The sequence below is a fragment of the Trichosurus vulpecula genome, chromosome 3, assembly GCF_011100635.1.
Source record: "Trichosurus vulpecula isolate mTriVul1 chromosome 3, mTriVul1.pri, whole genome shotgun sequence".
Taxonomy (NCBI): Eukaryota; Metazoa; Chordata; class Mammalia; order Diprotodontia; family Phalangeridae; genus Trichosurus; species Trichosurus vulpecula.
In genome coordinates, this window is record NC_050575.1 from 127,461,207 (window position 1) to 127,487,238 (window position 26,032).

Sequence of the window (26,032 nt, forward strand, 5' to 3'; positions counted from 1 at the left end):
CCTTCCTCCACAAAGGAGGATCTAGGAGTAAGCCTCAAGAAACAAACAAAACAAGACAAAAAACAAACAAGCAAACAAACAAACCCCAAACGTACCTGAAGTTTTCCCAATTTCCTAGCGCCTAGTGTGGAAAGACTTGAAAGAATTGGGCATACACTTCCAGATAGGGAATGTGTCCTTGTCTTTCATGCTTCAGAAGGTGTGTCTATATCTATGACCTTGAAAATAACCACTGGACCAAGAACCACTGGACCAAGAACCCGAGAGCATCAGGGTGAGTATGAGACAGCATTCTAGCTGTCCTCCAAGGTGCTTGGAGGGTGAGAAGGGGATAGGGATGGGGAGGCTTATATACCTTCCAGTCTTGGCTGGAGAAGAACTTGAAATCATCAGTTTTCCCCGTCAGGAAACCATAATATTGAGGTTAGAGGTGCTCGGGACCCGAAAATACCGACATGCCAAGTCCTGGCCAAATTAATTCCATTCAAGCCTTCTTTCAGCCAAAGAAAAACAAAGTTTATTAAAGATTCACCATATTGGGTGGACTCTTAAGGACCCTGAGCACTGGCTAGATTCTTAAGGAATCTGAGCATTTGTGATGCTTGGATTGGCAAGCGGGCCAGACTGAATCTCAGCTAAATTGAATCTGAGCACCTTCACGGAGACAAGATGGATCTTATATACAGAAAGATTGTGGGAAGGAGCTAGGGTTGTCCAAGTAGTCTGGGGTGATGAGAGGAGGGGTTTAGGGAGGATCTTGATGAGACTGGGGTGACTGAGGTGAGGTCAGACTCCAGGAATGGGATTAAGGGTAGGAAGCTGCTGAAGGCTACCTGGAGGGCTAGGCTAGGTTAAGGGCATCAAGGGTAGGAAGTGGACAGAGGCAATCCAGAACAGATAATGGGAGATAACAGACAATGGAGGGCCAAGCTAGGTTAAGGGTAACAGATTTGGGCATGAAAAGCTTATGGCCTCAAGCTAAAACCAGATCAAGTGGGAAGATTCAAGGTAGGGCTCAAGGGGGTTCTCAGAGCCTATACCCCATCACTAGCATGAGCAAAGGGTAAGGTCTCTTCTAGGGCTAACGTATAATTCTATGACTGAATGTCCAAGGTCCTTTCTAAATCTGAGAATCTGTTTACTCTTCCATTTACTGATTACTATGTCACTACTCACAGAAGAGATCCCAAGTCTCCTCTGCTAAAACCTTTCTCACTTCCCATGCCACACACCTCAACCTTCTGAGAGAACTGAGGCTATTCTCTGTGAACTCTCTCCTCTCATTCTTTTCACCTCAAAACCCTGGAGCTGTCATCTCCTTTCCTCCAGCCTCTGACGATGAAGTAGCTCTTCAGAGTCCCATGGCCGACCTCTTTATATGTGCCCTTGATTCCACCTCTTCTCCTGTTCTCCAGCAGATTGCTCCCAAACATCTTCCCCTTTTCTCTAATCTTCAATCTTTCCCTACCTACTATTTATTACCTTTCCCTTTGCCTTCAAACATGTTCAACATCTCCTCCACACTTAGAGTCTTCAGTAGATCTTACTCTCCTTTGGGGTCTAGAAGCCTATATCTCTCCTTGCTTCTACAAACTACTAAAGAAAACTGGATATACTCATCGCCTCCTTCTCTCCTCTCACTCACTCTTTAACCTTTTGCAATCTGTACGCCAACCTCATTACTCTGAAGCTGCTCTGTCCAAAGTTACCAATGACCTCTTAATCATCAAATCTACTGGCTTTTTATCAGTTATTATCATTCGTGACTTCTTTGCTGTATCTGACACTACTGACTACCCTTACCTCCAGGATAGGCTCTTTTCTTTGGGCTTTCAAGACACTATTCTCCCCTGTTTTTTCCCCCTAACTATGGGAATATTCCAAGGCTCAGTTATCTTCCCCCCTCTTCTATTTTGCTTCCCATGCCAGAAATGCACTCTCCTCTATCGCCAAGAATCCCTCTCTTTCTTCAAGATTCAGCTCAAGCACCACCTTCTACACAATGCCTTTCCTGTAACCTCCACCCACAACTGCTAGTGCCCTTTCTCACTATCTCTTATTTATTATGTGTGTGTCTGTGTTGTGAGTATATTATTTTCTCCAATAGAATTCAAGCTCCTTGAGAACAAGGATTGTTTGATTTTTTTTCTCTTTGTACCCCCAGTTTCTAGACAGTTCTTGGTACATAGTGGGTGCATAATAAATGGTTGTTGATTGATTCTCTGATACAGCTAGTGGCATCTTTAATTAGAAATAAGACAAGCCTACAATTAAGCCATTTCCAAGGGTTCTCTCTCTATATAGGTTTATTTCACAAGCTCTCACTGACTTTCCTAATTTCTTCTTTTGTAAAAGAAAACTAATCAACACTGAAGACTTAACCTGTTAGTCCTAGCCACGCCCAGCCTTCAGTGCTATTCCCCAAGGAGGAGGGGGAAGAAACAGCTAAGGTAGGGAACATTATCAGCTTCATATTTTCAAAGTCGGAAAGAGAGAGCACAGCTCCATACTAGGATGGAACCCAGCAGCACATGCTTTTAAATATTCATAAGGGCTGGAAATGCATCCCTCCTTTCGTTTTCTCTGCCATCTGCTTTTGTTTCTTGTCTTTTCATTCTTATGCCACAGCTGCAAATGAAAACAACCACACAATAATGCAAGTTATATTGAAAAAAAATGTTTTAAATAAAAACAGTCAAAGGGAAGTAGAATAGAAAGATGACCTTTCCCTAAATTTCTTGGTCATCCCAAGCCATGGTCTAGGTTAATTTTGTCCGATACAGTAGAGACTACTGGGCTGGAGTTAGAAGATGAGGATTTTAATATTGGTTCTGCCACCTATTACTTATATGACATTGGTCAAATCATTTAAACTCTTTGAGACTCAGTTTCCTCATATGTAAAATTGGGTAGAGGAATGGGTTGGAGTAAATGATCTCTAAGGTCCCTTTGTAACTGAAATCCTATTAAGTCTCAGAGTCAAACAGAGGGTGAGTCAAAGCCTTGTCACCTCCAAGCTGGGTAACCACACAAATCCTTTCAACTCTTTGAACTTGCTTTTCTTCAACTCTAAAATGATACCTGTAATGCCTAGTCCTAGTTCATACATAAGTTCTAAGAAACAGTACTGGACTTGGAATGAGAAGACCTGGGTTCAAATTCTAAGTTCTGCTGCTTACTGACTATGTGGCTGGCTATAAATTATCAAATTATCAATTTCTTTATCTTTTAAATGGAGTTATTCATCCTGTCAATGAGAGTTAGAAGAAAAGTACTTTTTTAAAAATTTAAGGTACCTTAAAGATGAGTGTTATTACTGTTATACATTCATTCAGCAAACAATTATTAAAGGCTGATAATGCTATTATTATGGGACAGCCAGGTGGTACAGTATATAGAGTGCCATGACTGGAGTCAGGAAGATCTGAGTTCTATTCTGGCCTAGAATATTTCCTAGCTGTGTGATCCTGGGCAAGTTACTTAACCCTGTCTGCCTCAGTTTCCTCATCTGTAAAATGATCTGGAGAAGGAAATGACAAACCACTCCAGCATCTTTGACAAGAAAACCCTAAAAGGGGCCTTGGAGAGTCAGGCAGAACTGAAAAATGACTGAATAACAAAATTATGCTTTAATGTTAATGTTCTGTGCTGGTAGGGGACACAAAAACGAAAAAAAAAAAAACATGTTCTATGTCCTCAAAAGGATTACAATCCAATAAAGAGAGGCACAGATAAATATATCATGTAAATAAAAACATGAGATATTCATAAAAGGAGACTGAAGTTCAGATGAGGCAGAAATCATGCCCCACTGGAGAAAAGGGAGAGGAAAGATAAGGGAAAGCTTCCTGAAGAAGGTGTCATTTGAGCTAGGTTTTCAAGGATAAGCAGAAGGGAAAGTATAAAGTACCACAGACTCAAAATCTAATTAAATTCAAGTAAACATAACTAACATTTATCAAGCACCTATTTACTAGGGCACTAGGGAGATAAAGAGATAAGATACATTCTTCACCCTCATGAAGCTTACTGTTAGATTCTATAATTCACATAATAACTTTTAAAATAACCCATATTTTTAGAGTTCTTGAAAGCTGCAAAGGGCTTTTATCACACCCATATATGTAAGGAGACTCCTTGAGAGGAGGGGCTGGTTTTTTTTTCCTTTCTTTGTATCTAGGTGCTTGGGTTCAGTGCCTGGCACACAGTAGGTACTTAATGAATGCTTATTGATTATTACCTCCATTCTAAAACTGAAGAAACTGAGCCTCTCTGAGAGCCTAAGAGACTTATCCATGGTCATGTGACTAGTACATGTCCATCCTAAGGAGGAGAAGGAGAAGGCTGTATCTGCTTTTGTGGAGGTTATTATAAATCTCCTGAGTGACCATAATGTCCTTTCCATGTTGACAAATCAGAGTAGAATTCAGAGGTTAATTTAAGAAGCATTCAGGGAAAAGCCATTTGGCCTAAATTGATTTATTACAACAATCACAATCTGCTATTACTAGGCTAATTAAAGCTCCCTCAGCTAATCTGTTGTTATGTTTGTTAATGTGCAATGGGAGGTTTGCCAGCAATTGCTTTTGAGGACAGCTCAACAACTCTATAGCCTCTAACCTTCCATCAGTATGGTGAGGTAGTTAGTGCAAGGATTATTATCCCCATTTTACAGAGGAGTAAACAGAAGCTCAGGGAGGTAAAGTGATTTGTCCAGTATCATGCAGTCAGAATTCAGTCCTCTAAGAGATCAGTACATTTTCCATTTAACTATTTTTTAGTTAAAAACAAAAAAAAAATGAAACAAAATATAACCGCCATACTGGGGCATCACCCTGGTTCTATGTTCTTTGCCAGGCAAGGTCAAAATCAGCCCACTGAGCAGGGGGGTCCAAAGCACTAAATTTGGAACCAGAAGGGCTAAACTCCATTACTTGCTTCCTCTGTGACCTCAGTCAGACAAGACCCATTCTTTTTCTCATTAAAACTGTTTTCGACATCTATAAGGTGAAGGTTTTGGATTAATGATCTCTAAGATCCTTTCCAGCTTTAACTTCTTCCCTCCCCTCCCCTCCCCTCCCCTCCCCTCCCCTCCCCTCCCCCTTCCTTCCTCCCTTCCTCCCTCCCTCCCTTCTTCTATCTTGAGTCGGTGACCTGAGTGGATATTTTCTTAGTCTACATTTATGCCTGCCCACAGTGGGATCTGGATTTAGCCCCTTTTAACAGGTCTTTTTCAGGAAGTCAATGGCAAGGTAATCTTCTAGGCAATGTAAGAACCTCTCGTGGCCCTCGTGGTTGTCCTGAAAACTGCTAGCAGCATGTACCTGAAAGAGTGACTAGTGGTGGCCTCCTTCATGTGTTAATTACACATTCGAAGTCTATTATGCATAGAAAGGGCACCTGCTGACAGCGAAAATGAGTAGCATCTGCCCTTCCTGTGCAGTGAGTAAATTGAAGGTTCATTTCTACAGGAGATAATAGTTTTCAGATTCCAGTCCCTATATCCCCTACATGGGGATGTACTTAACATTTAAATCATCTGCAGAGGAACCAAGTTTCTTCACATTTACATGTTTCAGGCTCCTGGCACTTCACTTAAAATGCTAGTTATCCCTAAAGGCTCCTTACCTCAGGGCTCTACAGAGGCTTTGACAAAAGTGTAATAAAGAAGCACCAGAGACAGTATGAGAAACTTACTTTAAATATAATTTCACAGCCTTTGTAGATGCTGACAACAATTGGTGGAAGATAATCATATTAAACCCGTATTAGAATATCTGTTTCTCTTCCTAGTAGTCTTTAGTTACAGCATCCTCATCTTATCAGATTTCTAAGTGGACAAAGATTCCCCACAGATTTAAAACCAACTTCTTGGTGAAATGTCAGAAAATTCATTCATAAAGATCAGTATCACAAACACTGGCACAGCCATCTATTCTAGCCCTATGAAATAAACAGATCTTAAACAAAGTAGATGCCTATTGATTGGGGAATGGCTAAGCAAATTGTGGTGCATGAAGTTAATGAAATATTATTGTACTTTAAGAAAAGATGCACATGAAGAATCATCCTACAAATGGATGTGAGGTAAAGTCAGTCAGTCAACAAGTATTGATGAAGAATTGATAGGGTGCCAGGCACTGTGCTATCTGCTTGCAGGAGACAAAAATGCAGTCCTTGCCCTTAAGGAATTTACTTTCTAATGGGGGAGATAATATGCAAAATACTGCATATGTAAGATATATACAGTGTAAATGGCATTCTGGTAATCTTGGAGGGAAGGAACTGGATCGAGAGGGAGAGGGAGGAATGGGGGGCAGAAAAGTCTGAAAGTGGGGTGTGACCTGAGTTTTGAAGAAAGTCTGGAAAGTCAAAAGATAGAGGTGAGTATGGAGAATATTCTAGTAATTGGAGACAGCTAGAGAAATGTCATGGAGTTGGGGGGTGAAGTATCATGTGCAAGGAACAGCAAGAAGGCCAGTGGTAGTGTACATGGAGGGGAATAAAGTCGGTCCACCAATAAACTTTTATTAAAGGCCTGCTATGTGCCAGGCACTATGCACTAAATGCTGGGGATACAAAAAGTGGAAAAAGAGTGTCCCTCTCCTCAAAGAGCTCACAAGGTAATGGGGGACAACAAGCAAATAACTATATACAAGCAAGTTATATAAAGGATAAATAGGAAATAACTAATAGAAAGATGGCACTAGAATTAAGTGGAATTGGCAAACTTCTTGTAGAAGATGAGATTTTAGTTGGGCCTTAAAGGAAGCCAGGAAACAGGAACGAGTGGGGAGAGCATACCAGGCATGAGAGACTGCCAGAGAAAAAAAGCCCAGAATCCAGAGATGGTAGGTATTGTTCGCAGTACAGCCTGGAGGCCAGTGTCACTGGATCAAAGAATATGTGTTGAGGAGTAAGGTATAAGAAGACTGGAAGGGTAGGAGGGTCTAAGTTATGAAGGGTTTGAATGCCAAACAGAGGATTTTGTATTGATCCTATAGGCAATCATTTTGATGCTGAATGGAGGACTGGTTTGGAGTGGAAAGAGACCTGAGGCAGGCAGACCCACTAGCAGGCTATTGCAATAGGCCAGGTATGAAGTGATGCATAGAATGAAAGAAGACTGAAAACGGAGGAAGGGGCCAGATTGTGAAGGATTTTAAAAGTCAAATGGAATGGGAAAACACAATACACATAATCACAACAAATGTAAAGGACAAAAACAAAAACACCTGAATGCTATGTAATAAAATTACCAAGCTTGGACCAGGAGAAGAAATAAGAAAATGTACCTTTTTTTTTTTCCTTCCTCACAGAGGTGAAGGTCAAATGGTGTGGAACACTGATTATACTATCAGATTCAGGTGATGGAATGATTTTCCTGAACTGTACTTTTTTTTATCTCCCCCCCCTATTATTTATTCTTTGTTACAGGGAATAGTTCATTAGGTGAACAAGTGGGGAAATTTGGAAATGAATTTGATATAAAAACAAATGATATGAATAATATTCTTTTAAAAAAGAAAACCAAAACTAATTCTCAAATCACAGAATAAGACATTTGAAAGATCTAGGAGCTGGAAGCCTTCAAGTGAGTCTAAGGCTCAGTTTTGTTATCTGAGATAACATCAGGATAATAACACCTGACAAATTACCTTCCATGGTTGTTGTAAGGAGTAAATGACTTCATGTAAAAGCGTTCTTTAAACTTTAAAGCACTCTACAAATATAAGCTATTATTATTTGTATATCTCAAAATACTTCCTGGCCAAATGTCGAAAAGGTTCTTTCATAAAAATGGCGAATGAATTATTATCATCCACATATATTCATCTGAATTGGTTATCTAGTCCACAATTTTCCAATCGGCAGTATGTTAAACTCTTGATACCTGGGGTTCTTATTTCTTAATATCCTATGAAGTTTAAAAAATTATTTCTCCTCCTAGGGTCTTACTTCTCTCAGCCTTGATATTTGTCCTTCACCCTCACCCCATAGTTCTTTAGCCTTCCGTAAAGAATTTGTTCCATAAAAATATGCAGTATTTTTACCTAAGCAATATAGTTTGTATTGGGAAACATTGATTTAATCCTAAATGTCTTCATAATAAATGAATTCTCCTTAAAATATCACCAACAACTGGCAGTCCAGGTTCTCCTCCAGGGGAAGGGAGCTTTATTCCCTGTGTTTATGTGCACTAATTGACTCTGTCTGAGTCTGTCTGAGCATTTCAATGCATTGCTGGGATTATTTCACTCCTCTACTTAAAACTTTCAGTGGCTTACCATTGCCTACTGAATAAAGTAGAAATTCCTGGCTCTGGCATTCAGGGTCCTCTACAATCTGGCTCCAACCTACCTACCCAGCCTTATCTCATGTTACTTCCCTTCAAGTATCCAACTTCCAGCCAAAATGAACTGCTTATGGTTCCCCACTCTTATCCTACCCTCTCCCATCTCTATGTTTTTGTTCATGGTGTCTCCCATGCTTAGAACAAATCCTTCCCTCCATGTTTGTCTACAGGAGTCCCTCTGTTCCTTCAAGGTCCAACTTAGTTATAACCTCCTACAGAAAGACTTCTCTGACCTTTCAAGGGAAATAATCTCTTCTTCCTCAAATATTACTCAAAAATTGCTTTCTCAGATCCTCTCCCAAGCATTTGACCTCAGTCTTCTTGGTATCAAAATTATTTGTGTACTTGTTTTTCCTTTGCTCCTTAGCAGCAGGACTTATGTTATGTGTGTCTTTTTGTATCCCAGTGCCAACTACAGAGCTTTGCACACAGTAGGCAGTTAATTAATGTTTGTAAGATCAATATCTGTTGAATGGGGAGCGTAATTTATGTTTGAGAAAGTACAATTACAGCCTTCCAAATAATTAAAGGTTTTAAAAACCATTCTTTTTAGCTATTCAATGGGGGCTTTGTTTCATAGACTCTGCCACCGAAATACTGTGAAAAGTGGCTTTCTTTAAATTGAGCTTTACCTGTAAACCATTTGGCCTTGCTTAATCAACAAGAAAATTTTTGTTACACAAAAATTAGACAGATACTCCAGATCAGTCTCCTCCAACAGATAATGGGAAATATATTGTTTCTTAATCTCATAGATAGAAAGAACTGCAAGCATGAACACTCAGTGAACTCAAAAAAGATCTACATTTTTAAAAAGTGACAATTTATATTAATTAATGCACGAGAGCAAATTCAGAGAAACAAGTTGGAAATAGTTCCTTGTTTTATGAAGCCCAAATATATCTGCCATCACAATGTCTAACTCTACCACGTGTGAGACACCATATTGGTTTTATTATAGCCCACTCCTTTTAGGAGAGACTGCACTCCTAAAATGGAAACTGGAAAATCTGTATAATCTATGTGTAAACTGAAAAATAGCCACAAAAATTTACCTCAATATTTGAAAAGATCTATGATTTCATCAGTTTGAGTACTCCTTCCACAGAAAACCCTACATGTAGCAGCCACAAAAAAAAAAAAAAAAAGGTTTCTTCAGAGGCTAGGCCTCTAGTGAAGAACTTCTCCACACTGATTGAGGCTTGTTCTTGGACAACAGAGATGGTGTCCTGATTAGATTTCTCCTCTAATGCCTCATGGGCATGGAATGCCTGAAAGTTATGCCAGTGGAGCCCAGACTCTAGTTGGTCCCACCCATGACCAAACCAAATGACACCTCAGATGGTGACAGGGAGCACATGCCACCTTACCAGCAGTAGTCTAACAGATGTGGGGGCAAAACTGGGATGTAAACATGTTGCCAGAACATCGGGTAGAGCATAGCGGCAGACCCATGGATACAGGCAGTTAACTGCAAAAAAACAAATATCATGGCATCAAAAGCAAGTCACAGACTGGGTGATACAAAATTCAAATAGATAAAATAGAAGCAAGTTTAAAATCTTCACAGAATTATCTTGGGTGATACAATAGGCACAAAGTGTTTTATAATGGTAACATGCAATTTGAATAAGGATTTTTACTACTTAGAATATTAGTAACAACAATAACAGCTGACTTTTAGTATTGTACTTTAAAGTTGCAAAACTCTATGTAAATTATCTCATTTGACCATTACAGCAACACTGGGAACCAGACCCTATAGGAGAGTAGTGATACTGCTACCAATGATGCTATTAATTTTATACTATTGTTCACATTGTGTTAAAATGATAGGTCAATAATAATACTTCAAAAGATCTGTGATCCCATTAATGTGAGCACTTCCTCCATTGGTGTAGATGGCTGGTTTCATAAATTGCTATGGCCATAAAACCCATCCCCCGACACCTAGTGGCCAACTCTTCAGCAATGAGCTTTCTCACACTTAGCTAGCTAGGCCTGCTGATCCGTGGGTGAAAGAACTTGCAGTCCATCATTAAGCTACCACTCAAAAGTCTCTCCAGCTTCACAGGGCCTGCCAGAGCTTGTGGAACTCTGGAACAGTCTTTGTGAGAATCTAAGGTTTCCTTCCTAACTTGAAACATTAGAGGACTTTAATGGAGCAATTTAATAATATTAATAATTATAATAACAATAGCTCAAATTTCTGTAGCATTTTATAAAGAATTTTCTTCAAAACACATCCATGAGATAAGAAATGTTATATTTTAAAGATGAATTACCATTATAATTGTGTTTCAGCAAAGAAACAAAGATATATTTACTAAAAATGACACATCAAGACAGTCAAATGAAGAAAACAGAATTAAAAGTATATATACGTATGTATATATATACACATATATACATATAAACATTATATGTGCACATATATGTGTGTGTGTTAGATTACTTGATCAAAATGAAAATAAAGCAGATGTTAATAAAGGTACAGACAAACAGGTAACTAGCAAAATCTTTCATCAAATAAAATATCAACGGCTCACAATTTTATAGCCCTTTACGGCTCACAAAGCAGCTTCCTTCACAACAGACCTGGAAGGCCATTAGTCAGGTGTGTTTTAGCAGGGACTCTTTTGGGGGTATATGTTGAACTAGACTTCAAGATTCTGTGATTCTGAGGTAAGTAGTAAGAGCATGAAGATTCCCACTTTATGAATGAACATATTTAAATAAGACATGAAATGAGACAGCTGTAAAGCACTTAGCAAAAGGCCTTGCACATAGTAAGCACTATATGAACGTTGTTATTGTTGTTATTAATATATTCTGAAGTCTCTGTGCTTCCAGTCGCTGCGTTAGCATAACGTCAATCTGGGACATGAAGTCAGTTCTCCTCATTTTAAATCTCTCTTTAAAGACACCAGGTCTTTCAAAAATACAAAATACCTAAACTATCAGAACACCAAATAGAGATTTTAAATAATATGGTCTCGGTAAAGGAAACTGAACTAGCTGTAAAGGAATAACCAATGTTGGTGGTGGGGAAACCTCCTGAGCTTGATGGACTTATGGAAGAATTCTACCAACTTTTAAAGAAAAATTAAAGCCTATACTATAACATTTTCTCAAAAATCAAGGAAAAAAACCCTGTAACAAACTCCCTTTATGAGACAAATAAAAGTTTTTATACTTAAACTAGGGAAGGAAAAACAAAGAAATAAAACCACATACCAATAATATCGATGAATATTAAATAACATTTTAAAAATATAATTCTGATAAAAAAGGCCATAGCAATTTATCTCAAAAATTAACTTAACTAACATTAACTAACATAATTTTCTAACTAACTAATGTTCTACCAGAGAAGTAAGGATGGTTCAACATTAAAAATAAAATTAATGTATTAATCAGATTAAAAACAAAAACATGACAACCACATAATTCTCTCAATAGACGTAGAAAAAGCCTTTGACAAAGTAAAGAAATTAGTGTGTTGAGTTGGGAGTAACAGAAGCATGAAGATGGTGGGAGTCAAGGGGGTGCAAGAAGAATAGTGATGTTGATAGGTAATTTCAAATTTAATTCCTAAAAATTAATTTTTTTTTACAAGAAATGACAATGTCTTTGTAAGGGGCTGAAACAAACAGGAAATCTGTGAATTCATTTTATTCGCCAAGTAAAACATCAACAAATCATTAAGACCCAAATGAGTGCAGAATACTGACATGGTTCCTAGGGTCAAGGTGAGAGGGAGATAGGAAGATGAATTAGGGAAATTAGGAAGGGTAATAGAAAAATTACTAGATTTGAAAGCAGAAGACCTAATGCTTGAGTCTTGATTGCCACTTATTACCTGGGTAATCTTATACCAGTCACTATACCTCTCTGGCCCTAAGGTTCTTCATCTGCAAAATGGGGAACATTATACTTCACCAGACTGTCACAAAGAAGGCACTTTGGAAATCACAAGCCCTTGCTAGTGAGAAATGGTGTGGAAAGATTATTGAACTTGGGAGTCAATACAATCTCACCCGTCCTGATCCTCATTACCTCTCTTTTGGACTACTGCAATAGCCTTCTAAATGGTCTCCCTCAATTTCAATCCATCTTCCATTCATCTGCCAAAATGATTTTCCTAAAGCGTAGGTCTGCCCATGTCACTGTCCTCTCTTACTTCAAAAACTCTAGTAGCTTCTTCTAGAATCAAATATAAAATCCTGTTTGAATGAATGAAAAGGTATTTAACAAAAACTTACTATGTGCAAAAGCACTGTGCTAAGGCCCGGAGATAACAAGCAAGACAGCTCCTGCTCTCAAAGAGTTCATATCTAATAGGGAGACCATATACACACATACATATGTGTAGTGTATATGTGCATATGTATATATGTATATGCAGGTGTATCTGTGTATATGTACATATATACACACATTATTTGTGTGCACACCTGTGTGTATATGTGTGCATGTGCATGTTGTGCGTATGTGTGTGTGGTTTTAGCTGTAAGCTGAACATGGGAAGTACCCCATGGTTTTTAGGGTATAGCACCAAAACAGATAGTAATGCATCTTTTAAAATGTTATTTTATTTTTTTCATTAATTAATTTATTTTTAGTTCCACTTCCACTTCCACTTTATTTTTAGCTCCATTCACTTCCACAAGATTTTGAGCCCCAAATTTTCTCCTCATATCTCCCCCTCCCCCACCCCAAGACAGCATGCATTATGATTACCTCTCATCCCAATCTGCCCTCCCTCTCCTCCTCCACCACCACCACCACCACTCTTGCTAGTCCCTTCCCTCCATGATTCCTTTCCATTTACATCGCATACATCTTGTGTGTACATAGTTATCTGCCTGCTGTCGCTCTCATTACAATGTTAGTTCCTCAAGAGTGGAGACCAAATTTTTGCCTTCCTTTGAATCCTTATTGCTTTAGATGCTTAATAAACACTTATTGACTGATAGTAGGTAAATCATTCAAGCTTACTGAGCCTCATCATTTGTAAAACTGAGCTAATAACAGGCCCCATCTCACAGCATAGTGGTGAAAAGAGTGCTTTGTAAACCTTAAAGTACTATAGGAATATTAATTATTAGTATTCTGTTCTAGCTAACCACAAACCCTCATAAATCTTACCAAGCTGGAAAGTCTTTGAGTATAATCCTGGAGACAGGCTGTGCATCTGCTGCCCAAGGTCCAATCTAGCTAAGTGCTGAGATTAACAACCTCAAGAAAATAGCCATGAAGTGATGAATTATTTTAGCCACAGTAACTCATGAAGCTGGGTTTGGAAGGGCTACGGTTTACATTGGTGGAAGGTATATATATCCATGCTGATGAGATTATGAATTTTTAAAGTATTGAAGTTATTATTATTAATGTTATGTGTTAATATTAAATAAGATGAATATGATTCCTGCCCTAATGGAGGTCACAATCTAGTAGGGGAGATGCATACAAACATAACTAGAATATAAGAAATTATTAATTGGTATTTGATGAATTGGTTTTTATCATATACTTAGTCTTTTGTTTTCTAAAATGTCACATTTCTAGAATGTCAGTAATATAGAAAGTTTATGTTGATATGACACTGACCACAGTGTCTTTGTGACAGAAGAAAATATAAACTCTAGTCAAAAACGAGCTGCAGTCACTTTGGAGAGATGGACAGGGAAGGACAAATGCCAAACTGTTTGTTTTCTTATGTTTCTCTAGTTTTTGGGTAGCCTGGTCTCGAGAGAACTTTGATTCTCTTGGAAGCTGTTAACTAGCATTTTGCTGACAGAAGGACATTTACGTAAAGCGTGACAGCCAAGCCAAGCCCCAGCTAAAGGCATCCCAAAGGTTAGTTAAACAAGGACAGCTTTCAGCTGGATACTCTGCTGCTGTTTCTCAGTTTTGAAAGCTGCTTGTCAAGACCAGGCCTTTTCCTATGTTCCTCCCTGATACCTCACAGTTACCATGCTGCAAATCAGGTATACCTGACAGTCAGAACTTCTTTTAGCAAATTGTTCCCACATCTAAAATGTTTTACAATTTACAAAGGATTTTCTGCTCTCTAAAGGAAGAAAGGAGTGGTCCACATCATTTGTTCCATCTTAAAGATGAATAAACTGAGGCAATGAGAAGGGAAATGACATTACTATGGTTATCAAAAGATAATCAGTGCCTAGGTCCTTGTCAGAGAAGGATCAGTCTTTTTCTCCTTGGTGCCTGATAGCAGAATTATGACCAACAGGTAGATACTATCCAGAGGTAGATTTCAGCTCCCTGAAATCAAGGGGTGGCCTAGTTAAGGAAAAGACCTAGATTTGGAATCAGGAGACATGGACTTGAATCCAGATTGACATTTAGCTGTAGAGATTTAACCTCTCTGAACCTCAGTTTCTTAATCCACAAAATGAAGACAATAACATCTATACTATTAACTTCACAGGGTTGTAAGGAAGAAAAGTATTTCATAAACCTCACAGTGCTGGAGGAATCTGAGTTATTAACATCATAAAGAAAAAATTTTCTAATAATTAATACTTCCCCCAATTAGCAGATGTAAGAAGGAATAACCTGGTGGTCTTCAAGTGGAAATCCTATGACTGACTACTTGTCACGGATGTTGTATAAAGGATTAAGGTTGCAGGTAGAAAATGGTTTATTTTACCATATGCAGGATCCCTCACACACCCTGAGTCCCAGTTCCTTCATCTCTTCAAATCTCATGATCTCCTCCTCCATTCTACCTAGGCCACACACAAGGAGAGTCAGAGCCTAGATCTCAGTATCACCCACAAGTATTTCACTACCATGATCAACATGTCTCATATTCTTCTGACAGTACAGTTTCCTATTCTACCACCTCTCCCTATATACCTCAGCAATCTTAAACCTATTCTTTGTCTTCATGACAATCCTCTAATCTTATTATCTCAGACCATTACCTCTTATTCTAGCTTCTCTTTACTCCTTTCCCAATCTCAACCCTATAGTTAACCAATTCTATTCCACACTGTCTTCTACTCTGGAGTTCCTTTACCCTGGTCCCATAACTGATCTCATTCCTTGCAAAGTCCCAGCCCTGAATTATTCCCATCGTCTGACTTCCTACATCCAATCAGTTGTCATATCTTATCATTCCTACTTTGAAATCTTTCAGTCTAACCCCTTGTCTCTAATTACATATTCATTACCTCAAGTCAGACCCCCATGAACTCTCACTTGGATTATTGCAATGGACTCCTAATTGGTCTTGTGGCCTCAAGTCTCCCCATTCCAATCCAGCCTCCAAATAGTTGCCAAAGTGATTTTCTTTAAGTGAAAATCAGAGCATGTTATTACCCTATTCAAAAAACTCCAGACACTCCTTACTGCCTATAGGATAAAATATAAACTCCTCTCTGTCCCTCTTTCCAGGCTCATCCTACATCATTCCCCCTCTACCATTCTACAATCCAGCCAAATTGGCCTTCTCTCTGCTCTTCACATATTGGCTATTATTGGAAGGGCTTCCCTCACCTCTGTCTCTAGCATCCTCACTCTTTTCGAGAGGTTACATAAGCACTACCTCCTTCACAAAGCCCTTACTGATCCTTCCAATTGCTAGTGTCCCCTTTCTCTAGCTACCTTGTATTTATTCACCTCACATTTATTTTGTATCTACATATACATGTACATGTACCCTATGCCCAAAAGCCACAGAAATAGGAGTAGCTCTCTCAAGCCCAACCCCTAGACCTTCATCCATCCTGCTCTGAAAACACGATGAGGAACACATTCGTGGAGATGAACCAGTGATATATCTCCTCACCTCCTCAGTGACCAAAGATACTAAGATCCAGAAAAGAAGGTTCTCATCTCCAAAGTCCTTAACACTAACCAATAGTTTGACATCAGAAACAAATGTGGCTTTAAATAAATGGAAATGACACTAAAGATGATGCATTACTTTGACTGCTGTGTCCTAAAGACCAGTGGGTATTTCCATCTGCTCTGCAGCTGAAGTATCACTATATGTGCTGTCTCCTCCTCTGTGCTGCTTGAGAACAGGGATGATTTTGCTTTTCCCTTTGTATTCCTCATGCTTAGCATTGTTTTCTACACAGTACGGGTTTAATAAATACTTTTTCACTCATTCATTCACTAATTTGTTCATTCATGTCATCTCTCTTGATATGCAAGCTCCTTGAGGGTATAAATTGTTTCATTTTTTTGTACCTGTATCCCCAGGACCTACCACAATTACTGACACACAGTAAAGGCTTAAATGTTTGTTGCTTGATTGATAAATAATAAATCCTAATTCACTGACTGATGGACAACAACCCTGGAACGGAGGTATCATAATTCTCATTTTACATATAAGGAAACTGAGGTTGACAGAGGATAAGTTGCATGGTTATTAAGTGCTTAAGCTGTTTTAGAACTTAGGTCTTCCTGACTCCAGGTGTAGCCCTCTATCCATTGCACTCAATAATAAAATGGATAATTACTTACCACACAGGGATGTATCGAAGATTAAATTAGATAATGGAGTTGAAAAAGCTGCATAAAGTACTTAAAGATATTACTATTGTAAAATGAATTAGTATTATACACCAGAGATATAAAGAGGATCTTTTATGATTATATGTTTAGTAAGTGATTGAGCTGACACTTGAACTCAGGTTATTCTGATTTCAAATCTACTGCTTTCTACTATACCCAAATGCTTCCCCAAAATTTGTGAAAGTGCTAAACCAAAGTAAATGAGCATTGTTAAGTCAATTTCAGCTCAAGTCATTTCATGGGGATTAATGTCAAGGGCAGAAGGCATCTTGGGTCTTCTTCCCAGGAAGAATCTGGGTCTGATCCCCTGGAAATTTTCTACACTGAGATAATTTTGTCTGTCAAACTTTTAAAATCTTGCAGGTAAAAAACGCCATATGCTAATTTGAACCCAAGTGTCTTGACTTGGAGCAGAGTGTTATTTTTTTCATTGAAATGAATTTTACAGAGCACATCCTTAGTCCAACATCCAGGAATGGCTGGATATATTTCAATGTCTTCTAATCCTAGAATATGTTTGCTACAACTAGAACTCATATCTCCTTCCCTCCTCACTCTTGCTTACTCTGCCATCTCCTCACTGTAACATCCTTTCATCCAACCTTCAACCTAAAGAAATCTTTCCTATTTTCACTTCTGAGACTGGATTGCCTAATGTGTAAAAAGGTGACTTGTAGAAGTCATCTTTTAAGACTTTGGTGTGGGTCAAATAAGATAAAGCATTTTGCAAACCTATCCATCTCACTGGGTTCTTGGGAAGAAAGAATCACTATTAATAACATTAATAATAAAGCACTATATAAATATAATCCATTACAGAGATCTAGAGTCCCACCTAAGCCCACTTCCTTCTTAACCTCCCTATTTCCAGCCACCTGGGTATGAAATGCAGGTGCCATCTTTGGCTTTTTGCTCTCCTTGACCCTTCAAATCAATCTGTGGCCAGTCTTGGGAATACTGCCCCTATAACATGTCTCATAGCATATCCTCTTCTTCCTATTCACATGACTACAACCCTAGTTCAGACTTTAATCATCTCTCACCTCATCTACTACAATGGCCTCCTAATTGGTCTGCTCCCCTACTCTCAACTTTCTGAAACCCATTCTTCACATGGCTGACAAACTGACATTCCTAAAGCACAAATATGACCATGCCATAAACTGCTTAACAAGTTTCAGAGGCTTCCTATTAATTCTAGGAAAAAATACAAACTCCCTGGCTTGTAAATTAAGACTCTTCATGAACTGATTCCATGCTATCTTTATAATCTGATTCCATGTTACTCATCTCCTGACCCACTGCTTATTGTTCCCTATACAAAACATTACATCTTCAATTTGCTTGCCTTTGCATGATGTTTTTGTCATGCCTGGAAGGCTATCCTTACCTTTACCTTCTAGAGTCCCTAGCTGCCTTTGAGGATCACCAGCTCAGGTACTGCCTCTGACATGTGGCCTTTCTTGGTTCCTTCCTCCCTTCTTCATCCTCTTCCCACCTCAGTTTTAATGCTCCCTCCTGAGGATTTCTCTCTTCTTTAAAGGGATTAATTTTCTGCTCATATCTCTGAACCCTCTGCTTCACAATCATACAACCATGCTGACTAGGTTCCCTACTAATTATAAGCATGAACAAGACTTATCTTTCTTTGAAAAATAAAAACAAAACCCAACAATGCTTGAAAGAACAAAAAGTTCGTTTATTTATTTTTCTTAAAAATGGCTCTACTTTGATACTTCAACAGGCCTATGACGTTATTGATATGAGTCCTCTCTATCCTAAAGCCTAGATCACAACTTAACCATGTATTCTCATCACAAGGGACTTTTGTCTACACTGTGCCAAAAATTCTTCACAGAGGGTCTACTCAATATGCTGTGACCTTTCTTCTAGATTTTTTGATACTGTCTGGATATCGGGAGACCACACTTCTCGTACATAGCATCCATTATGCTGCTTCTCTTATACAATGCCTCGTCGGTAATGCATTGCTGCCTAGAGATCCCTTCACACACACCTCTCTATTTGATGGGTGACTCCCAACTTTAATTCTTTAGAGATGATGGTATTCCATGACTAGTAGTAAAATAGCATCACAAGAAGAATACTAATGTTTAAAAATTGGGCCTTTGTTTCTAGAAGAAGCCTGGGATCATTAAAAGTACGGTGCAAAGGCAACTGAGCTTGTGTTTCTCCTCCTGTTCAGTTCTGGGCCCAGCTCATTGTCCATTCACAGTGCCTGTTCAAGATATATGTATTGATGGACCAGCTCTACACAACCCATATAAAAAAATACATAAGACTAAATATAGTCTTAGAATTCACTGCTTGGTAAGTTTCCAGTTACAAGGTCTTGGCTTCCCCTGAGCACAGTTTGAAATAAAATAATGCAGCTTGTTCTTACGGCTGGAACACACAGAGCAGAGTGTGCAGGCAAGGATGCTCTGGCATAGATCCAATGTTTCAAACCTGTCTGAAACTGTCACTCTCGTCTCTGCTTGAAGGGCTGCAAATAGGCAAGCTGCAAGATTGATGTGGGATTTGTCGAGTCCCATCCTCCCAGAGAGCTGGAAGTACTTTACAAATGTTATTCTGTCACCTTTGTCACCCAGAACAGTTGACTGTAGATGAGATATCATTCCCATTTTACAGAAGAGAAGTGAGGCACAGGTTTACCTCAGTGGCAAAAGAACTGAAAACTGGATCAAAGTTTTAAGAGAGCCACTGACAATCTGGAGCCTCAAAAGGAGGAGGGGCCAGCATGATGTGGAGGACTTGGAACCTTGCCATTTGAGGATTTGTTGAAAGAACTGAGGATCTTTGCTCAAAAGAAAAGAAATGATTGGGGGCAAGTGGAAATATAGTTGCTGTCCCACTCATACAACCATACTGACTGGGTTCTCTACAAATTTATGTTATCTTATCTCAGTTGGGCCCTTCTGGTAGCAAGGTATTTGTTTTTCTTTTCCCTAATTGACTTCTTAACTTTCCCCAGGAGCAAAACAACGTCTGTTGTAAAACATTTCTTCTTTTTCAAAGCCTCTCAACAGGATACTTCCCCCTTCTTGCTCAGCAGAGGACTTCACCTCCATACTTTACTGGGAAAATAATTAATAATAATAACTTGTGTTTATATAAAAACAGTAAGGTTTTACAAAGCACTTGCATTATCTGACTGGATTCTCACAACAACCCTAAGTGCTATTATTACCCTCATTTTACAGAAGACAAAACTGAGGCTCAGGTGCACATAACTAGTAGGTGTCTGAGATAAGGTTTGAATACAGGTCTTCCCTTCTTGCAGACTGACATTAACCATTACCCCATACTGCCTCTCACATGAAGTGAAGTTCCTCTTCTTTCCTGTTCATAAAGCCACTGACATCATCCCCTCTTTCTTCTACTCAAAAGGAAAGAGAGCTTTTCCTTTCAACAAGGCCAACCTCTCTGTATGTAGCCTCAAACCCATCCTCTCAGGCAGCTTGTGCTCGCAATCATTCCACATCCTCTCCTCTAATTCTCAACCTTTCCCTACCTTCTGGATCTTTCTCTACTGGTTATAGGCATTCCTGGGTCTGCCCCATCCTTAAAATAATATCCATTTCAATTTAACATTCACTAAGCCCATTTGTTCTATGTCTCTTCATGCTTTTACAACCAGACTCCTACAAAAATATGTCTCAATTTTTCTTTCCTCTACTTCTTCTTCTTCTTTTATTTACCTTTTTAACTCCTAGGGGCTGACGTCCAACATCCACTGAACTGCTCCAAGGTTAATGATCCAATGGCCTTTTCTCAGTCTTCAACCTTCGTAACCTCTCTGAAACATCTGATATTGTAGACTATCCCCTCTTCCTGGATATTCTCTATTCTCAGATTTTTGTGACACTTATCCTCCCTTGCTTCTCCTTCGACCTGTCTGGCTACTCCTTTACAATTTCCACTGCTCAATCATTATCCATAGCCCCTTCATATGTGGGTGTACTCTTGGGCTCTGTCCTGAGTCCTTTTGCCTTCTCTGACTACACTTTTGGTTGGTGGCTTCGTTGGCTTCCATGGGTTCAACTATCATTGCTATGAAGATAACACATATATTTCTAATTGCAGTATCTCTCTTAAATTCCAGACTTGCATCATTAATGGATTAGGAGCCACTTCCAACTGGATGCTCCATAGGCATCTCTAAATCAGCATTGTTCAAAATGGAACTCATTTTCCCCCCAAATCCTTCCCCTTTCCTAATTTCTCTATTTCTGCTGAGGGCACCAACATCTTTCCAATCACCTATAGTGGCAGCTTAGGAATCATTTTCAACTCTGCTCTTCTCACCACCCATATCCAATCAGTGGCCAAGTCTTTTCAACATCTAGCATCTGTCTCTTTTCCTCAACTCCATAGCCACACTTTTTGCTGCAACAGACTCCTAATTGGTTTCTCTGCCTTAAAGTTCTCCCCACACCAATCCCTCCTTTAAATGGCTACCAAGTTTATATTCTTAAAGCACAAGCATGATCATGTCATTTATCCACTCAAGAAGTTATAGGAACTCCCAACAGCCTGTAGGTCAAAACACAAATTCTTCTAACTGGCATTGGAAGAGTCTTAAAAACTGACTTTATCTACCTATTAAGGCTTAGGGCACATTTACACTTCTCCATGAACTCTATATGCTAGCCAAAACAGTTTCCTTGTTGTTTCTCATGTATGACATTCCACCTTTTGTCTCTGTGCCTTTGCTTATGCTGTCCCACATGCTTAGAATGCATTCTCTCTTTACCTCCATTTCATAGAATCCCTAGATTATTTCAAGGCTCCATGGAAGTTCCACTTCCTCCATGTTCCCTTATGGCTTTTTTCCTGACTCCCCACAATTTTCAGTGTACTCCTTTCCTCTTTCTGACCCCCAGATATTACTGCAGGTACGTTTTATATATTCTTATCCATGTTCATATTATCCATTGAAGTTCTCCCCTCTTGCCACCCCTCCGCCAATGAAAGCTCTTTGAGGGAAGAGAACACTTTGTTTTGGTAGACTTAGTTCCTAGCAAAATGCCTAATACATACAAGATGCAAAAACGAACAAAAGGAAAGGTTAAGTGACCTCTCCAGGATCACAAATCTCATAAACTAAAGAAACTTAATTCAAACCCAGGTCATATTGTTCCTTTTCAACTACTTTTCAAGCATATTTAAAGTTGAAAATTTGGGTCACATGATTTTGTTTAAAATTAAACAATCAAATGTTTAACCTTTTAAAAAAACAGTGACTATCTACTTAGCCTATCTAGAGCATTAGACTCTGAAGGAGATACTAAGATTAGACAGGATATTGTCCTCATAAAGTACATGGCAGAGTGTGGGTATAAGACAACTATATAGATAACTATATCACACAATAGTTTATGCCCATCTCCTTTTATAGATAAGAAAACTGAGGCTAAGAGAAGGGAAGTGATTTTCCCATAGTTAGGCTATAATTTAAACCTAAGTTTCAAGATTTTAAGTTTATTCTTCCTACTATATTATAAAGTTGTTGTTCAGTCATTTCAGCCATATCTGACTCTTTGTGTTCCTGTCTGGGGTTTTTTTGGCAAAGATACTAGAGTGGTTTACCGCTTCCTTCTCTAGCTCATTTTACAGATGAGGAAACTGAGTCAAACAGGGTTAAGTGACTTACCCAGAGTCACACTGCTAATAAGGATCTGAAGCCAGATTTGAAATAAAGTCTCCCTGACTTCAGGCCCAACTGTCTATCCACTGCTCCACCTTGTTGACAGATGATTCCACAAAGATTCTCTACTACATATATACATAATTTTCTGCAATCATGCTACTGATCTCAACAACTTTTAACAGTTTCTACTGATTCTGGAATAAATTCTCATATTGGCTTTCAAGACACGCCATAATAGGTCTCCAATCTCCAATCTGACTTTCCAGTCTTTTCTAATACTATTCCCCTCTAAGTTCAAGTCAAACTAGACTAAAGTACTTACCTTTCCTCATAATCGTCCTACCTTCTTCCATCTTTGTGCCTATACTCATAGCATCCTCTATGCTTCTCCCCCACCATCCTCTACCTGTTGAAGCCACTGTTTTCCTTCAAAGCCGAATTTAGATGTTATCTTATTTATGACTCTTCCTTTAGCCTTCCCATGTAAGAATACATTCCACCTCAAATTTTTCAGAGTACTTTAGGCAGATCTCTACTTTGCACTTATTTTACTCTTCTATATCACATCTGTCTATGTGTTTTCAGTAGTAAGCATTGGACTCTGTACATATATGTACTTAATAAATGTTTGCTGAACTGAAAAAAATATTGTGGCAGTAGTTTGAAGAATAGAATTCAATGGGGGAAAGAAAGAGGTGACACAGTGGAAGGGCCACTAAATTTAGTCAGAAGACCGACCAGATCTACTATTTGCTACCTGTATAGTCATGGCCAAGTCACTTCTTCACTTCCCCCTCTGTAAAATGAGAAGGTCAGACTGCATGACTTATAAAGTCTTTTCCAACTTTAAATCCTATGGTGCTATAGAAGTGATGAGAGTGGTGAGGTTCCATAGCAAAGTTACATAAATACAGGATGATTTGTGCCTTGGCAACCAAAGGGCAGACCAGTGGCTACACATGTCAGGAAATATAATAAAAGAACAAGAACTTTTTCTTGTGAAAGTCCTTTGATGTGTTTATAATACAACAGGAAAGAACAAGAATCAGTTAAGCATCACCTATTTATCATCCATAAAGGAAAACAATCAATACATAGTGAGAGCAAACAGAACAAAAACATGCAATTTCCTTTTATGCAAAAAAAAAAAATCCCCACTATTTTATTGACGACTAAATCTTGAAATGTAAAACACAACACATAGATGGAAAATGCACTGGGGAGAGATTCTGTATTGATGTGCTGCTGTTTCTAAGGATGGCGGCACTCTGGATGACTTCCATGGCTTTTATCTTTCAGGTGCTTGATGGATCCTAAGAAGCATTAAGCACCCATCTTATCAAACAAAATTGAGAAAAATGCAGTGGACTGAAGTATTACTAGCTACATCTGGATTCACCAAGAGAAGGTTAGCAGAAGATCTCAGGCTAAAGTACCCTTTATACATTTTTTTTTCCCCAACAACTAAAAGTGAGTAAAAATGGACTCCTCTAACATGGAGTAAATGTTAGTAATATGGGGATATAAAAGGCAACAATAGCTGGACTTTCTAATTCTGAAATTATAGGGGCCCCAGAGCCCAACTAAAATTACCACCATTTTCTTCAGAGTAATTCCTATAGCTAATCAAGACTCTGTGAAGATAACACGTGAAATACAATGAGATATTTCAGGCAGCCATGAGATCAAACCTAGGATTCAGCAACAGGCAAACATATTTCCTAGACATAGCCTTCTCCCATTTCCTCCTCTCCTCAAATCAGTACGAGGACATACTCTCTTTCTTCATGTGATATTTCTATCAATGGGACAGAAAATCCCACTAAGCTTGAGTCAGTCTGTGGTCAGACTACATTACAGCATTCTATAATATTCATAGTCATTAATGAATTAATTCCAAGAACAGGGCTAAAGGGATAACATCTATTTAGATATGGCCAGCACTCTCTTGAATTCCTACCAACACTTTAAAGGTGAGCTCAAATGCTCTATTCAATGAAACCTTCCCTGATCTTCCTTACCGCTACCACCTCTCCCTGCCCACTGTCCTGTGTAACGCTCTCTTTGCATTTGTCCTATGAACATTGATACTTGGATGAATTCATGATCTCATTGGTGGAGATACTCCCTCTACTGGTGCAGATCAAATATCTCTCCACACCTTCTCATCCTGCACAATTCTTCTCCATATCTATCTATAAATTTTCTGGAAGAGCTACCTAACCAATATGAAAAAAGTCTTCTTTTGGTTCATTTAACAATTTGCAGAGTTCCACATTTGGGCCAATAACATTCCCTTTTGCTCCCCTGCCATGACCAGTCTACCTTCACTTTTGGCCATGGATATTGCTGATGGCATTTTTGCACTACTTCTTATGAGTGACTTATGAACCTATCATATGTTACATCAATATATTTATATTATATGTAATGTATATCAGAATATATATCAATATTATAGCTATCTATATATGTGTCAGAATGATCTATCAGATTGTGAACTACATGAGGAAAAGGCCTGTTTTTTAGCCAAATCTTGCATTTGATTCAAATCAACAAGTATTTATTAAGGGCCTAAAATGTGCCAGGGCATCCATTACGTATTGTATCTTGGAGAAAAGCACAGCACATTCTGAAACATCACTAAATTTTCCCCAATATGCTCTCACCTCCCCTTGGGCTATACAGGGACGTTTTTCTTATCAATGACCTCATTGGGGTATACGCCTAGTAACAGAATTTCTAGGTCAAAGGATATAGAGATTTTAGTCATTTTACTGGCATAATTCCAGCTGAAAAACAGCCAATGATAAATTCTGCTTGCTCTCCCTTCAGCAGTAAACATATGAATTTAGCCTCTGTGGACATAGCAGCACTAAAAAAAGTTTTATTGATGTCTTTTGTTTTTTTATATCACAGCCTTCCCAATTCCCTACTCTAAGTAAGCTTTCCCTTGGAACAAAGAAAAACAGTTAAGCAAAACAACAGACAGTCACTGATTGTGAGGATCCACACCCACACTTCCTACCTCTCTGACGAAAAGGGGTAGAAGCAGCATATTATTAATCATGATAACCAAAATCTGAAACAATTGTGATATGAGCAAATAACGGTTTATGAATGTAATGGACTAGTATTATATCAGTGAATTACAAGAATGAAGAATTGTGAGAAACTTGGGAAGACTTGTATGAAGTGATGCAGAGCAAGGAAAATAATGCCGAAATGATAACATGCACTACTACTACAACTACATAAAGTCAAAATAGAGAAGTGATGAAACTGTGGTCAAATACAATGGCCAGTGTTACTACCATACTGACAAAGTTAAAAGACGCTTTCCTCTTTAAGTTACTTATCAATCATTAAACTATTTCCTCACGGAATATAGTTTGTAAAGCGATTTGTTTGGACATTTGTTAGGATGTATCTGTTGTGTCAAAAAA

At 38.6% G+C, this 26,032-nt stretch overlaps 1 protein-coding gene across 4 annotated transcripts in view; it reads right to left on the bottom strand.

The window, feature by feature from the left end:
* Positions 1–26,032, bottom strand: part of DENND1A (DENN domain containing 1A) — a 697,281-nt gene that overhangs the window by 295,762 nt on the left and 375,487 nt on the right. For all 4 annotated transcript variants that reach the window (XM_036750170.1, XM_036750168.1, XM_036750169.1 and 1 more), the window contains exon 10: positions 9,727–9,827. In XM_036750170.1, the coding sequence (XP_036606065.1) occupies positions 9,727–9,827 (101 nt within the window). The remainder of the gene's footprint in view (positions 1–9,726; positions 9,828–26,032) is intronic.